Below are 14,169 nucleotides of genomic sequence, written 5' to 3' on the forward strand. Positions count from 1 at the left end.
TATCATTTTATTCTCTTCAAAGAGACAATTTTAAAAAGACAGTTTCTTTCCTAACAGTTTTATGTTTAAATAAACATTTGTTTAAAACACATGTAAGAAGAAGCATGACAAAGACTCAGGTCATAATTTAAATGTGCAATTCATCCAATAAAGAAAGGATAGAGGAGTACTCCGGTACTCCTAAATCCCAAAACCAAAATGATGTTCTCAGAGTGCCACCTTCTGGTAACATATGCCTTTCCTTGTTAGAAAAAAAAAAAAAAAAACAAAAAAGCTGAACAGTTGCTAATAAATGTGAAAAATTCCTTTCACAAATTAACAAGATTTGTTTCATTCTCAGCCAAAGAATTTCTTGCAATATTGCGATCTTGGATCTGAGGTTTGAAAGCTAAAGGAAAATTCAGCTATTTAAAACAACAGGTCATGTTTCTCTCCCTAAATACTACAATTACTAAAGAAATACCTCTGGAAGCACTTAACATTTAAGTAAAAAAATTTTATTGAATTCCTGAGGTCAAACCTATTTAGACAGATTAGCCCAATGACTGAGAAAAATGTGAGAGCTCTAAATGAACAAAGGCAATAATCTATGTACCTTTGTATGTGGACTTAAGAAAAAATAAATAAAAGTAATCATCTCATTCCTAGAAACTAAAGTACCTTCACTTTCTTCCTGTGAGAAAGTGACCATAACAAAGACTGCATCAGATAAAGGAAAGCGTAGACCTGGTTCCTAAATCCCAAGGCTACTTATTACCTGTGTGACCTTGGGTCATTTATTTAACTGGAGTCTCTGTTTTCTTATCTCTAAAATGGGAATAAGAGCCCTCTTTCAAAGTTATGAGGACCAAACTAGATAAAATATTTGAAGAATCTAATATGGTATAAGCATAAGAAGCACATATACCTGTAACTACCCTTTATTTTCTCTTCCGTCACTGTGTGTTGAAGAGACAGACAGAAAGATGCTCCTGGGGTGGGGCGGAGTGGGGCAGGGTGGGTGGATGGAAGGAATGAGGAGTTACTTCGCTCCCTCAGTTTCACGGAGTTAAAATGAACAGTTTATAACCTGCCACTCTTCAGGGAAGCTATTTATCATTGTAAAATAAAACTGGCTTTAAGTCCCTTTCAGTAGTGCCATAAGATCTTGCTCTGCAGAAGGCATTCCATCAGTATTTGTTGAACGCTTGAGCAAATGCAGGATGAGGCAAGCATGTAGACACACAGAACAACCCAAGGAAAGTACAAGCCTCCATTGTGCACCAGGATGGAACTTATGATCTGTGTTCTCAGGACATAACAATAGATGTTCTAATAGGAAACTACTAGAAATTTGAAATTTAATATGACTCCCTTGACACTTTAATTACTTTCTGTCTCCTGGAGGGGAAGAAAAGGAATTATTAACTGTCATATACATATATATATATATATATATGTTTGGTTAAAGGAATAATTCTACAAATTGTATGGGTCTTCTTTTGCTTCACAAGGATTACTACTCTCAGCAGCTCAAGTGACAATCTACTGGGTGATTTACATTTTTAAACCAAATCCCTGTGATATCAGGGGCCCAAAACTTGCATTTGGGTATATAGAGAAAGCATTCTAATTACTGCCGCCAGGAAGCTTCACAGAAAGCAGAGTTTCATACACTTAATGGAATTAAGCTCAAGCCAGTTTAGTAAACTTCCACAACCATAAACTTCCTAATCAGAAATCCCTGGACAACAGAAAACTTGTAAGATACTCATTAAACCTTTTAAGCACTAAGAGAGAAAATGTGGATTCACAGAATGGACCTTGGGATACATTGCCTTGCATATCTTTTGGGTTTCTGCCAAGGCTTCTGGCAAAGGAGGTTCAGTGGTATGAGGGTCAGACTACCTAGAGTCAATCAAACCAATCCAAATGTCCCCATTTCCAGTTCTCACCATCCTACTCTTTCCTGGTAAGTAATATACCTTTCATATAACAGATCTGGCAAGGCTACAAATTAAATTACATTATAATTCGCCAACCCACAGAATCAGACTCTATTGCTCATTTTTGGCTATGTCAAACTTGTAGCGAGGAGAAATAAGAGGCTCTTTGAGCGCAGTCACAGAAGCTCCTTAGGCTTCTGACCATGCTTTGACTAGAGTTTTAAATTCTGAATTAAGCTGTATCATTCTTTAATTTCTCCAGTGCTTTTAAAAGAATTCAGCCCATCTCATATCCCCTTTATCTCAAATTCCTACCGTGCTGATTCCAGCAGCCACTTGGTCCACCAAAGCATTACCTATAAAATAGACTCTTCATTCCAGGAGACCAAGAGCATAATTTAAGTGATTTTTGTACTGCATGCCAGGAACCACCAGGGCTCCATCTTCAAATGGTAACTAGATTTTTACCATCCTAAAACCCAGCTGGGTCCTATAAACAATCCTAGTTCCATCTTTGAGGTGTTCACACATTTATTCAGAATTCAGTGCAGAATAGAATCCTTCTAGGTACACTAAGCAAAAAAAGATACTTAATGTAGGGAATGAAGCGATTACAAAAATCATTAGAAGGTATGGGGGAGCACCTTTCAGGAGAGACTCCTGAAACACTGTGAGGCTGACCTTCCAGGAGTGTCTCTACCCCTGCCCCAATCAGGACAGGATACCACCACGAGCACTACTGCATTCAAGGACACACTATGGTGACTGTGAATCTAGGGCTCAGAAAGCCACCATCATCACTGCCTCTAAATACCTATAAAACTGATGACCAGACATTGAAGTCTTGCTGGAAAAGAAAAAAAAAGAAGTCTTGTGCTCATCATCTTGCCTGACAGCAGAAATACCTAAAATGGCAACAAGATGCCTTTAATTTCACTTATGCTTTCCAAATCCCAAGTGAGTGTTTATAGTTGTCTAAATCTCATTCACTGCCAAAAACTAGATGCTAGGGAGTCTGAGGGAGGTGATTTTTAGCTTTCCAGCTCACTAGAAAGAAGGGAGATATGTGGTGCCAAGTGATCATATTTACTATAGTAAAGAGAAAGAAAGAAAGAAAAAAAAGAATTGACTCCTCTAAGTTTTTCGCCTGAGCAACCAAGGGAATGGTATTTATGTGTACTAAGATGGGGTTAGACTACAAGAGGAAAAGTTCTGGGGAGAAGTTCGAGAGTGCATTCTTCTGCCTGTATGGACTACAAACGAAGACTTGTAAGGGTCAAAAGTTTGAAAGTGAGTGCAGTATACATGAAGAAAGATTATTCACTTCTTTCACCTCCAAACGGTAGGCAGTTAACTGGTTTCCATCCCTGAATCTTAAGGAGGTGGGCCAAGAGAATCCTTAGAAATGTTTTCAAGTGTCTTTCAAGCAAAGAGAGGAAGCTAACATCTCTCCCAACTGAAAGTCTGCTCCAGTGCGACCAGAGCAGGAAAAGAACCGCAGGAGAAGATGGTGTGGTGGAATGACCAGTTGAAGGAGGGGTGCTCAAGGCCACCACAAGGTACAGATGATGGATCCCACCTTTCTGCAAGCCCCAGATGAAATTAAGGGCTACTGACTTGTGAAATACTGCTGTAGCCTGGGGCAGAGACACACATATGAGAAAAATGCGGCAGTAACCACCACTGAAAGGTCAGGTTGAAGATGCAGCCAAATCTCACAGAGGATGTCAAACCTGGGAGATGCTGCTCATGATAGGATCTCTTACCAGACAGAGCTTGTTGGGAGCTTCACCTGTCCATACTGAGTCAATTTGTGGACTTCACCTGTCCACAACTTATCTAAAAGCTAGACCAGTTGTGATGACCAAAAGTAAAAGTATAGTGACTGCCTGGACTCCACTGACAGGAGGCTGGCCATCGTATGACCTCCAACAAAAAGGACAGCCAATTTGACTGGATCAGTTATATCAGTAAATCCTCTCTCGTTCTTGCCCTCTTCCTATCTTTCTCCTCCCTCTCCGTCCTTCTCTTTGTCTCAGCACCGGGCAATAAGCGCAGGAAGGAGAGAAGTAGTGTGGGAGGGCAGTCCCCACATTTCCCCAACACTGGAAACTCCGCTTTACCTACCCTGTGCAAAGGAGAAGAGCTCAGGGTAGAACATGAGACTGAGGTTTTGAAATAGGTACAGCTAAGTCTTTATAGGCAAAACTATCTTAATAGTGATTGAAAAATTCTGGAATTAGATTGAATGGTCAATAATGGAGCCTCTCCTAGTGAGATAGGATCTTTGGTAGCAGGTTTCAGAATATTAAATTATCTTTCACATTCTCTATTTAACCTCCGAGTCTTTTCTCTTGCCTAGTTCTAAAAGAACCTTTGTTAGGAATCCCTCAGATGGAAATTGATGGCTTTTTGTATCAAACACTTAATTCAGTGATGTCTCTACCTCACAGGTCATCTCATTAGCCTTCCTGAGAAAATATGGACTTAGGTTTATTTTCAAAGCTTTGGGGAATATGGACAAAAGCTGTCCTGAATACTAATATATTGAGAAAAAGAAAATGTAAAACCAGTTCAGGAAGACAATCAGGTCTTACAGCGAGAGTAAAGGAAGTGTCACCCAAAAGAAACTGCTTATTTGGGATCAAGAGTAAGTAATGTTTTTTTTGTTTTGTTTTGTCTGTTTTTCTTTTAAATATGGTGTTTTATTAGTTTCAGGTGTACTTGTTTGTTTTTTAAGATTTATTTATTTTAGAGAGGGGAGAGAGGGGCAGAGGGAAAGGGAGAATCTTTAAGGAGACTCCACAATGATCATGGAACCCAGCTCAGGGCTCAATCCCATGACCCTGAGATCATGACCTGAGCTGAAACCAAGAGTCAGACGCTCAACCGACTGTGCCCTCCAGGTGTCCCTGTTTTTTAATTCAGCAGTTTGATAGAATTGAAGATCTGTCTCCTTAATTTACTAGCCCCAGCATAGCTGCCCTTTTTCTAGGTACTAAAATACCTATAAAATTTCCTTAGCAATAAGGGATTTTGAAGAGTATTTTGATCAAATACCAAAAAAAGAGTGTATTTTTTAATTTTAAAAATTATCTTAACTAGGAAAATACAAACATCTACTTTTTGTTTTGAACAACCAAAAAAATTCTCCTTCATCCTTTTCCAAGTGAAAATGTGTACATGTTGCAAGGGTTTTGCCCTTTTGTAAGGAAATGATATACAAAAGGCTAAATTTTTAAAATAAAATAGAGATGATTAAATGTATTACAAAGTGACTCACCAATAGGTCCTTTAAATATAGAATTCCAGTGTGATTAATTTTACAGAAGTTTGGTTTATACAGAGGTATGTTTCAAGTATTACTACATAAAATGAAGTAAACTTATTAAACCCATGTCTATCATTCTGAATATTTTTCCTAGCAAGTCATATAGTTGATGTTGAAACAGTATTATCCATATTTAGGATTATAGTCACAACTTTCAAAGTTTAAATAATAACAATATGTGTATTTCTATTTTAGGGTAGGAAAATTTTAAGATAATACTCATCTTACCTTCCAGTATTGTATTTGATCAAGAACACCAATGGAGAAATTTACATTCATTTAATGAATATAATTTAATAACTAATATTTCTTCTACTTTAATGTTAACTTCCCAGTAACATACAAACCATGCTTTGTGGGCAATAAATGTTTTTTGAATTGAACAAAAAATCGTATCTTTTTCAGTGCTACTAGTTTGGGAACCAAATTCCATCCTTAAATTGTCAGTTCAGTATTTGTGTTTTGATTGATTGCATTTTGTTTGTGTTTATTGGTCTTTTTAAATTTATCTTTGCAACTCATCTTTTTTTAAATTTTTAAAATTTTTTTTTCTATTTCTTGGATTTTTTTTATTTTATTATGTTAATCAGCATAAATTACATCATTAGTTTTTGATGTAGTGTTCCATGATTCATTGTTTGCATGTAACAACTAGAGCTCCATGCAGAACGTGCCCTCCTCAATACCTATCACCAGGCTAACCCATCCACCTGCCCCCTCCCCTCTAGAACCCTCAGTTTGTTTCTCAGAGTCCATAGTCTCTCATGGTTCGTTTCCCCCTCCGATTCCACCCCCCCTTCATTTCTCCCTTCCTACTATCTTCTTTTTTTTTTAATATATAATGTATTATTTGTTTCAGAGGTACAGGTTTGTGATTCAACAGTCTTACACAATTCACAGCGCTCACCATGGAAGACATCCAAATGGCCAACAGACATGAAAAGTGCTCAATATCGCTCAGCATCAGGGAAATCCAAATCAAAACCTCAATGAGATACCACCTCACACCAGTCAGAATGGCTAAAATTAACAAGTCAGGAAACGACAGATGTTGGCGAGGATGCGGAGAAAGGGGAACCCTGCTACACTGTTGGTGGGAATGCAAGCTGGTGCAGCCACTCTGGAAAACAGTATGGAAGTTCCTCAAAAAGTTGAAAATAGAGCTGCCCTACGACCCAGCAATTGCACTACTGGGTATTTACACCAAAGACACAAATGTAGGGATCCGAAGGGGTACGTGCACCCCGATGTTTATAGCAACTCATCGTTTTTTTAGATGCCCAAAGAGAAACTTATTGTTTGAGTGGCATGCTGCCATGTTCCCACTATAGTGCATTTCAGTGGTGGTGCAGCCCACAACAAGGGGGGCATAAAATAGAGGGGACATCACGTGCTGCATACGGTGACTTCCTGCCAGAGCATCCAGTAGGAACCACTAATAGAACCACCTGTCATTAAATAATGCAAATTACTGGGCGCCTGGGTGGCTCAGTCGGTTGAGCGACTGCCTTCGGCTCAGGTCATGATCCTGGAGTCCCGGGATCGAGTCCCGCATCGGGCTCCCTGCTCGGCAGGGAGTCTGCTTCTCCCTCTGACCCTCCTCCCTCTCCTGCTCTCTGTCTCTCATTCTCTCTCTCTCAAATAAATAAATAAAATCTTAAAAAGAAAAAAGTCGTTATTAAAAAAAAATAATAATAATGCAAATTACTTTGGACCCCGAGAAGTAGTCAGGACAAAATATCTACTCAGTTTATATTTCTTCCTCCTAGGATTCTAAAATAATATCTGAAAAAGGAACCTATGTGGGGGAAAAGACAGTGACTTTTTTGGATTGTTTTGAAAACAACAATCTTGTCACTTCAACCAAATAATTACAGTCTCAGAGATTTTCACCTACTTGTACAACACTTTTCATTATATCTCTCCATGTTTTATCCACAGTTGTAAATCGTCTTCCTTCCTCAGGCATTTGAGACATAATGTCTGGAGAACTGAAAATGGGCTCCAGATAGAGCCATGTGGCCTGGACCTTGAGCCATTCATCCAGAATCTCCTGCAGTAGCAGGAGCTTGCTCTCCCATTCTCTGCGAAGCAAAACACACTGGCTCAGCAGCAAATCAAGCGATGTTTCAAATGACAAAACTCAAAACGATACCTATGATTGTCAATCTTGTATGCGGTGCTGCTATTCCCATTCCATCCCTCTACCTTCATCTGACAACAAATCACAAAATCTGTTCCTCAAAATCTGTTTTAAAATAATAGCAGCAGCATTTATGTTTATATGGAATATACATGTTCAGATATACCTTTCTACAAATGGCTGGCTTCTGGATATGCCATAGCAATAAACCTTCCTGCAAATCACCTCCGTGGCTGGAGGGTACAAACTGAGAAATGAGATTTTGGAGACAGTAATGATGTTCTCAGTGAAGGGCACTCTGAACTTCTTAGGAAAGGTAGTTACATCCAAGACTCATTTCCTTTAACATTCCCCTTCTTAAAAAAAAATTGGGCCCATAAAGGCTTTATTTCTAGAACACAATATTTTAATTCATAAGATCTAACTGGCATTTAAAGAAAAATCTACATAATCTAAAATGTAATAGTGTGGCATTCATGAGAAGGAAGCATTTTTAATCTACAATAGTGATCTATTCATTTCTAAATATGGAGTATAAAAATAATGACAAGATTTCCTCAAGAATATTATAATTACACTATAAACTAATTATTTTATAAGCACGATTCTAAGGTCTCTGCATGTGTTTGCTCCCTCCTCACCATAACCCTATAAGCTCCAGCATATCTGTTTACCAGTGGGGAGACTAAGGCACATAGCGAGGTTGAAGTCCACCCGGCTAATAAACGACAGAACCAGATTTGAACCCAGATTGCTGCAATCACTGTGCTACAAAAGATAACATAGCCGTCGAGAAGAATGATGGGTCAATGGCAACAGACCTTAGAGATGGGATAGCTTTACGTGTAGATTAATACATTACTCATCATTTATAATTAGTGACCTGTAATTTTAGACTGTTAAAACCAAGCCCTGTAAATAGAAGTCTAAAAGTCACCAGGCATTTTCAAACGCTTTTCTAAAATCCCTTCAACATTTATCAGTGAATTTGTTTAACCTCTTTTCACAAGAAGAAATGCCTCTGCCTCCCATCGTTCTTCCCTCTTTCTCCATCTAATCCCTGACTGACATGGAAAATTTCCCACTAGCTAATGATCTCATGGATAGCCCTTAAAAATCCAATCTGGTTATACCACTTTCAGAGTAGTTAAAAAAATTACTCTTGATGAGCACATTGGAGCAAGCAAGGTAGGAGGCAGGGCAACAGGGGGATCTAGGCCAATGCCAGAGAATACTCAAGTTTAGGATTAACACATCAATAACCAGAGGTGGACACTGCCAAGCAGTTAGCTTTCCCTTGTCATACAAATTCTTATTGAAGATGGTAGTAGGAGTTGGATTTACTCTCTTTTTGAAGGTAAATATAAACTGTTTCTTACAAACTACAAAAATTTAAAAAAAACAGACAGGATAAGGATTTAATTTAATCATCTGTGTCAGAGCCTGAAACTCTAGACTAGAGTCATAGTATTCATACTTCTGCACTTACCTAGCCATCCTTCAGGCATAGAAGTGAAAATTATAATAAACTTTCAAGGATGATCTACAATAACCTAATTAGTATATTTGGAAAATGACATTATCTTCAGTTTCATAGTTTATATGTTCTATGAGCTATGTGCAGAGATGTGAAATTATTTTTGAGTCAAATGTATAAGATCAGACTGTAGGCAATAAAAATGAGTTTCTGGAGGCTGATTGTCCACTACCTTTGTTATGACTATAGATGATACCAAGGAGTAAGTACTATTCCAAATGCAAAGAAGGTTATCATTCCTTCCAATCAACTATTTAAAATATTAAGTATGAAGTGCAGAATCAACTTTCAAAAAGAACTGTATATTACATACAAGTGATAATACAAATTACATACAATTTTGGTAACATGGCATAAACCTTGTCATGTAAATATTACTTTACCTTATTTGTTTTTCATAAGGCTTGATGAAAGGAGAGCCTCGCATAGTTTGTGTTTTAATAATGTGGTCATCCAACAACATCTGAATTTCATCAACTGATGACAGAATAAATGTCCCACTTTCTCTATAAGGAAGAATGACAAATTCCATTGTATCCCACTCATTAGTCATCTTGTCCATGGACTTTTCAAGAGAATATTCTTTGCTAGCTGCTTCGCTAATACCTTCAAACCTATCTAAATATGGTTCCAAATCCATGTCTAAAAAAGTGAAGACAGTGGAGTCATCTGCTGGCTGCAGTGGGTAGCCAACAATGTTGGACATGGCCTCCCAGTGCCTGGGGCGCAAACCAGGATTACAGATCACTTGAATGAGAGGAATGTGCTGCTTGAAATCTTCTACCTTCGCTCTTACTTTTTTTGTCATTGCCAATGCATTTGGAGAATCGTGGAAGATTTTCTCCAGCTTATACAGTCCTCTCCAGTAATTTCCAACATCTGTTTCTACTTGGTCTGGATTCACCTTATGATACGGGCCCTCAGTCCATCCTCGGTATTTGTTGCTAAATTCAACAGCAGTTTCGTAGAGACGAAGGTAAGGGTTCAAACCATCTTGGATTTTTTTACGTTGAGGATATATTGATGGTAGCCAACCAAACGCCTCTTCTTCAGCATTGAATTGCTCAATCTGGAATGACAGGTATAAAATATATTATTCTAGAAGTGAAGGATATTCAAAATTAATTTTTAAAAAACATTTTTAATCTAATGTGACCCCAAAGCCCTCACTAAGCCCCAAAGTTAAACTGAAATTAGGCCATAATCCAGAATTGCTGAGCAGTAATCTACCCTTTCTATTTACATTTTCCAGAGAATAGTATCTGGTTAAGTTAAAATAGTAATGACATATATGTGAAGAAGTCTTTGCCCATCCAGATATATTGAGGTTATACCATCATTTATTAATTAACAAGAACGTAAGGACTTTTTTTTTTTATATTTTATTTATTTAGTTGACAGCACAAGCAGCAGGCAGAGGGAGAGGGAGAAGCAGTTTCCCTGCTGAGCAAGGAGCCGATGTGGGGCTCGATCCCAGGACCCTGGGATCATGACCTGAGCTGAAGGCAGACGCTTAACCAACTGAGCCACCCAGGTGCCCCAAGAACTTAAGTACTTTTAATACACACAGCATTATCAGGTACTGTGGAAAATAGAGAAAAAAGTATTATGTTGCAAAATACCAACACTAAGGAGGTAGTATTTCAGCTCAGGAGATAGACATGCATATGTAGAAAGTTAAATTGCAACTGTTCAACAATAATATGAGGCAATAGAGGAGATGTCTTAGAGTAGTAGCTCTTTAATATACATGAATAGTATATACTAAAAATGCTCTCACTCAGAGGTAAGAGATCATGGTAAATAGATGTTTAGGTAGAGAAGATGAAACCAGAAACGGGTCTTAAAGATGTGTGTAGGGTAAGAAGAGGCAAAGAAGGGACGCCTGGGTGGCTCAGTCAGTTAAGCATCTGCCTTCACTCAGGTTGTGATCTTGGGGTCCTGGGATGGAGCCCAGGGTTGCGCTCCCTGCTCAGTGGGGAGTCTGCTTCATCCCCTCCCCCTGCTCCCCCTCCTTAAGCTTGCTCTCTCTCAAATAAATAAAATCCTAAAAAAAAAAAAAAAAGAAGAAGAGGCAAAGAAAGTATTAATTTCCTCTTTGTTTAGTAGTGAAGTATGTGAGGATATGGGTGGTTTAGAGGAGAAATCTATAGAGTTGAAAAGTGTGAGTTAGGTATATAAATTATGCAGGTTACCCAAAATTTCAGTGGCCACCGAATTCTAAAACCTATGGTTTCTCCTTTCTCAACATGTGTTCACACTTTTGTGACTATTATAAACTATTTAATTACCTGAACTAACAAGATACTAAAATCTTTGATTTTAGGAAACAGGAAAGCATCATAATATGGTCTGTTTTCATATTTCCCCTTTTTATAAAAAAAAATACAATTAAAAATCTCAAACATCCTCTTTGGCAAAGGATATGGCTTTTCCACCTCCAGCTTCTTCTAACGAGAAAGCCAAGTTCTGACATAGCAATATTGGGAACACAGTGGCCCAATGGGAGAAGATGATGGGTCTAATTTAAAAACACAGCCACCAAATCTACACTGGCTTCTATGAAGACGGGCAAACTAACGAGTAAGCAGGTACTAGCACATGATGTAAATGATTCAGTGATGCAAAATAAAAAATAAGCAGATGGAAATATCACTCTATCTTTTAAATAAAAGACAGAGGCTGCTGAGATAACTACCAAAAGGAAACAGCAAAGCTGCTTCTCCTCAAAGCATGTCTATTGGATCTATTTTTGCCATTTATTATTTTTTATTTTTTAATTTATTTTTTATTTTTTTTAAAGATTTTATTTATTTATTTGCCAGAAAGAGAGAGAGGGAGAGTACAAGCAGGGGGAATGGCAGGCAGAGGGAGAAGCAGGCTCCCCAGCAAGCAAGGAGGCCCATGTGGGACTCGATCCCAGGACCCTGAGATCATGACCTGAGCTGAAGGCAGACGCTTAACCATCTGAGCCTCCCAGGCACCCCTATTATTTTTTAAAAACTTTAATTCCAGTATAGTTAACATACCAAGTTATATTAGTTTTAGATGTACAGCAGAGTGATATTTGCACCATTTATATTATTCTCTAAAGGTAGTTGAAATTTTATTTTAATCTATTTTTAAAAGGTGAATATAGAACTCAAACTCAATGCTCTTTCTCTTGAACTAATTCATCCTCTTAAAAATTTTAAAATTATACCTTTTCTGCTGCTAAGTCCAACTTTCCATTCAGTGCTTGAGCCTTTTTCAGGTATCGCTGTACATCCTGAAGGTCTCCAAAGGAGTAAAATTCTTCGGCCTGTTTAGCATAACTCTCCAATTCCTCCACAAACCGTTCACATCGTAACTAGTACAAACAATATTTGTTGTTAGGATTTTTTTAAAGGTAAAACTCCTAGGCATCACAAGGAAGTAGATATTTGTAAAGATTATCAGAATTATTATTCTATTTTGTCACTGGCAAGATATAAAGAGAGGAATCATCTGGAAGAGGACAAGGATCTAAAACATGCATAATTTTTAAGAGTCAGGATTTAAAATTAATGAATTAAGATTCCTATAATTCAGAAATTAGATAAAATTAACTTCGTTCTATCAATTTAAGAAATTCTAACCAGTAAAATAAGAACGGGTTAAACAGTGGTATTATTCTTAAGCATGCTCAAGAATGTGTGCTAACAAATGATTTATAAGAATTTTTTAAAATTCTTAATAATCAAGTGTGGGGCTAAAAGAAAGCCAGTTTTTTAAGGACTATAATGAGATCTATGGCATATTTACAAACAACTGAAAAAAAAAAAGAAACAGACTTTCTTTGTGTTCTGATATTCAGTATCTTTTCAATTTTCAGTTGCTAAAACAAAATACTCCAAGGTTATTTTTCTTGTCCTATGGACTCTCTTCACAGGAAATGTGCAAGGTAAATGTATCTGGATTTTAAAATCTAAAAACTCTATCCTTCCAATATAAAACAGGTGTGTGGTTTTTTTTTTTTTTAATGAGAAAAGCTCATTATAAAATTGTCATTGGTAAGGTGCTCCAAATTAAATGGCTCTAAAAAAATAGCTCTTAATAAAATATTCAAAAGTCAAATCTGGGTTATTCAAAAACAGATTTTATATTTTATGGATTATCTAGGCTGATTTCTGTCTTCTTCAGTTCATGGAAGTTTTATTGCTCTGGCCCAGTGGGGGAAGGAAAATGAGAAGACGAAATTCATCAACATTATGAGAAGTTTGTAGAATAGTATATTTTGCAGTAAAGTATAGATAATTCTGGGCCACCTAACAGTTTTCTAAGAATCTGTTATAACTTCTGGGTCTAATATTTGATATTCATGATGTTTTCTACAGGTTTAAAAACAATCTGAAAAGGCCTAAATGTACAACAGAAACTCAGACTACAGTTTAAAATAAAGGTTTTTGGTTAAGCCTATGAATTATTCTCCAAACGTGTCCTGCCAATTAACCATATTTGCTTTAATGTGATTTGCTATCAAGGGACATCGCTCCTGGCTGATCTGGCACAGGTCTCTTCACTTTGAGAACCTCAGCTTCTTCATCTATAAAATGAAACCGAAAACATGAAATCATTTATTCAGACAATAGCTATGGAGTGCTCACACAATTCCTGTGAGTCAGGCACCTCACCGGCCCATGGGTACAAAGGGAGAATAGGAACAAATGAAACAGGCCTGCTATCATCAAAGAGCTGACCGTCTACTGGGGAGATGCACCTGACAATAACATCATGATCGGGTAGTTAGTCCAGGGGAGGTGTGTTAAAAATGTAGTGGGAGCAGAGAAGAAGCAGAGCTGAGGTCTGATGAGAGGAATTCTGAGAGAGTCAATTGAGTACATGAGAGAGACAAGCACATGAGCGGGCCAGGGGTGCGCTTGCCAGTGAATGGAGAGAACGTGCAAGAGAGGAGAGGTGTCAGAGGCCAGGGATCTAAAAGTTGCTCAGGGTTACTGAAAAGTCAAGAACAAGGAGCAGAGGAGGTAGAAGATGAGGCCAGACAAGTAGACAAGGGGAAAATCACAAACCATCTTACATGTAGGACACCAGAAAAGGTGAGAGTTATTGAATGTTCAAGGGAGGACTCTGGGCACAATCCTTAGGTGAGTTGGAGTGTGTGAAGGCACACTTCACTGAGGGAACTTGGATGTTAAACAATAAAAATAACTCAAAAGAGTACTATAAACTGTATAAGACAAACACTTTTTATTAA

At 37.7% G+C, this 14,169-nt stretch overlaps 1 protein-coding gene across 1 annotated transcript in view; it reads right to left on the reverse strand.

Annotated features, from left to right (window-relative positions):
• The window catches only part of DNAH7 (dynein axonemal heavy chain 7), a 243,274-nt gene that overhangs the window by 187,213 nt on the left and 41,892 nt on the right, over positions 1 to 14,169 (reverse strand). The window contains exons 15-17 of the mRNA XM_064585828.1: positions 12,139 to 12,285; positions 9,320 to 10,005; positions 7,154 to 7,340 (exon numbers count right to left, since the gene is read on the reverse strand). Of these exons, the coding sequence (XP_064441898.1) occupies positions 7,154 to 7,340; positions 9,320 to 10,005; positions 12,139 to 12,285 (1,020 nt within the window). The remainder of the gene's footprint in view (positions 1 to 7,153; positions 7,341 to 9,319; positions 10,006 to 12,138; positions 12,286 to 14,169) is intronic.

The sequence above is a fragment of the Mirounga angustirostris genome, unplaced genomic scaffold (genome assembly GCF_029215605.1).
Source record: "Mirounga angustirostris isolate CCGP_5_RB_7025 unplaced genomic scaffold, mMirAng1.0.hap1 SCAF_3, whole genome shotgun sequence".
Taxonomy (NCBI): Eukaryota; Metazoa; Chordata; class Mammalia; order Carnivora; family Phocidae; genus Mirounga; species Mirounga angustirostris.